This window comes from Pinus tabuliformis, chromosome 3_1 (genome assembly GCF_031772625.1).
Source record: "Pinus tabuliformis cultivar Carrire ecotype Pingquan chromosome 3_1, CPIR1, whole genome shotgun sequence".
NCBI classification, from domain to species: domain Eukaryota; kingdom Viridiplantae; phylum Streptophyta; class Pinopsida; order Pinales; family Pinaceae; genus Pinus; species Pinus tabuliformis.
Genome location: NC_142301.1, coordinates 399,829,908 through 399,832,766, shown reverse-complemented (window position 1 = coordinate 399,832,766; position 2,859 = coordinate 399,829,908). Strand labels below are relative to the sequence as shown.

The 2,859-nt window shown below is 39.3% G+C and overlaps 1 protein-coding gene across 2 annotated transcripts; it reads right to left on the bottom strand.

Annotated features, from left to right (window-relative positions):
- Positions 1 to 414: 414 nt before the first annotated feature.
- LOC149187419 (17.5 kDa class I heat shock protein-like) lies at positions 415 to 1,694 on the bottom strand. Of its 2 annotated transcripts, none has more exons than XM_089411353.1 (3): positions 1,570 to 1,694; positions 1,119 to 1,453; positions 415 to 1,022 (listed from the first exon to the last, which is right to left on the bottom strand). In XM_089411353.1, exons 2-3 carry the CDS (start codon positions 1,405 to 1,407, stop codon positions 754 to 756), a joined length of 558 nt encoding a protein of 185 aa, XP_089267479.1. In that variant the 5' UTR covers positions 1,408 to 1,453; positions 1,570 to 1,694; the 3' UTR covers positions 415 to 753. The 2 variants fall into 2 exon arrangements, with proteins under 2 accessions (XP_089267479.1, XP_089267480.1); XM_089411354.1 differs by having other exon boundaries at positions 1,119 to 1,439; positions 1,570 to 1,674.
- Positions 1,695 to 2,859: the final 1,165 nt, after the last annotated feature.

The following is a 2,859-nucleotide window of genomic DNA, read 5'->3' as shown; positions in this document are numbered from 1 at the left end:
TCAAGACACGCACTAACAAGCATCTTGAACTTGTCCAGACGCACACAGTCAAACAACAAAGACAGAAAGAATAATGCTCTGGATTACATGGAAAGCAGTGACCACATCCAACTTACATTTATAACTACAAACCACAATAGATAAGGCAAACAATCTACTATACAACTTACTTATCCATCATTCATTCCTAAAAATTAACTACATTTAAAATAATACCTTCAACCAAACAATGATTACCAAGATATACATCTCAATCACCCATGGTTAGTCATTGCCAAAAAAAGACCACGCAACTTAACATGCATGTTTCGGTGTACTCAGTGCGTTAATTTAATGTCAAAAATTCTGAACAAAATTTGTTCCAATCCCACTAAAATTGAAACAGCCAAAACAGACACATACCATATTGAGAAGTTACACTTCAACCTGAGCGACTATCATAACTGTGGATTAATTGTTTTGTTTTCAAACAATAAGATCGAGATGCCAAAACAGTTAGAAAAAGTAATACCCTAATCATTATACTTTTCATTTAAGGTTACTGGCCAAACATTACGGGAGTCACTCGACATCCCACCTACAGCATATATTTACAGCGATTAATCAAGTTTTTCGAACTTGTACATATACAGCAGGTACTTACAGCGATTAAAGTCCAAACCCTTGGGATCTTTTAGTGCTGCAAGCCACGACACCCAGAACAAAACACCCCAGGATTCGATCGGCGGCCACTCTGATAAAATACCAGAACCCTCATTCCTGAATCTCCACAATCCTGAGCTCAGGCTGTTCTTGGTCCCTTTTGGGGATGGTGACAGTAAGAACCCCGTTCTCCATCTCCGCCTTGAGCTGCTCAGCAATGGCATTAGAAGGCAATCGGAGCCGCCTCAAGTATCCCACCCGCGACCGCTCGCCTCTGCGACACGTCCCACCACTAGGCGGCGCCGCCATCGTATTCCGCCCACTTATCTGCAAAACCCGCCCGTCCTCTACGATAATCTCCACATCATCCTTTGTTGCCCCTTCACACACCACAAAAACAAAATCAATTAAAATCACACCCTCGGAACGGCAGAAGCAAAAATTTCAGGGAGCGAGGGTTTCTAATGGTTTGTTACCAGGAAGGTCAGCCTGAATAATGTGCGCGTCGGAGCTCTCCCACCAGTCGACGTGCGTGTTAGCGACCGCTTGGGCGTCCTTCGAGAAGAGGGAAGAGGGAGTGTAGTCCCACAAGGGAAAGGCGCCCAAAGAATCGTCCATCAAGCTCCCAAACAGGAATGGGTCGAAGAGGCTGCCACGTCTGAAGAAGGAATCCAATAGGCTCAGACCCTCTAGCTCTGGTTGGTTCCTCCATGTCTGCAGCTCCGTTCCCTCTTCCCCTCGTTTAAAGACTGGTACAATCGCCATAGCCAACAATACAGTTCAGTACACGCCAGTTCCTGCCACAAACAAACTTTGGAAGCAGTTGGGTTTGATCCCGATATCTAATAATAATAATAACAGAGAGCAATTCCTGAACAGTTCCCTCAAAGACGATATGAGAAAGATACGGCTCGCGGAGAACCATACCTGATAAAAATGGAGAGTAGTTCCAGAGGTTTCTGGATAGTTCGCTCAGTAGGCATGTGATGACGCGAGTCGCGAGTCGCGGAGACGATTCTGGAATCGGGAGTCATATTAATAAGATAAAATTAATATAAATACTGCACTAATATAAATTAAAATGGTTAATAAAGGTGAGAGGGGTTAAAATACCTAGTAACTAAATAAAAATGTATTAAATAAATTATAGTTTTATTCTAAATTATTATTTATAAAAGAAAATTAATATGAGTGAAATATATTCAAATTTATTAATAAAAATAATTAAATATAGGATAAATATATTCAGTTTTATTAATAAAACAAATTAAATATATTTAGATTTATAAAATATGTAAATTAATGATGGAAATTTTATTTTATTTTATGAAGATTTTATATGAAAAAATTATTTTTTAATTTGCAAATATTACTTAAAATATTTTAAATTTCTATGTTTTTTGGGACTTCTTACATTGGTGAGATTGGTCGTTCGAATAATCAAAGGATCTTTGAGCATGCCAAGTATGGCAGCATTTGCTCCTCTGCTTTGACCCTGTTTTATTTATTGATTAGTAGATATATATATAGGAGGCAGATTCTGACTAGGAAGACTAAGGATAATAATAAAATTGCTCTTCACGATTGGAATTCTTATCTTAAAAAGCTTTATGAATCTCCTAATGTCATGGATAATTTGGAAACCCTGCTCACAACGAAAGAAGTCTTCTCTTTAGAAGACATTAAGTTTGGGGTTAATCGCCTCGCGAATGGGAAAGCTAAGGACATTGAAGGTTACCAGGCAGAAATCTTAAAAATTGGAGGCCCTGTCCTCATCCCCCACATCCACAAGCTTTTCAATCAAGCTGTTAAGCAAGGGTTCCCTAAACCTTGGACTGAGAGCCTCATTATCCCTATTTTTAAAAGTGGGGATACAAATAACCCCTCTAATTATTGGACAATTATGATCAGCCCTCTCTTAGCCAAGTTGTATGGTAGTATTCTGGAAAAAAAGTTAAGCATATGGCTTGAAAGTGAAGGTAAGCGGGCTAAAGGCCAAGCAGGTTTCAGAAGGCATCACTCAACAACAGACCACCTTGTTACGCTTAGGATCATTGCGGAGGAATGTCGTAATGATAAATCCAATTTATTTTGCTGCTTTGTAGACTTTAGAAAGGCTTTCGATACGGTTCCTATATACAACCTTTGGAATAGGTTAGAAGAGCTAAAGGTTCCTCTTGAGTTGAGAGCTGCTGCTATAAGGCTATACGAGAATGT

Bases quoted from the DNA above. Each gene is read 5' to 3' on its own strand.
- LOC149187419 (XM_089411353.1), bottom strand. From the start codon at position 1,407: ATGGCGATTGTACCAGTCTTTAAACGAGGGGAAGAGGGAACGGAGCTG. The intron at 1,023-1,118 runs GTAACAAACCAT...TGGTGTGTGAAG, and splicing joins TATTCAGGCTGACCTTCCTG to GGGCAACAAAGGATGATGTG.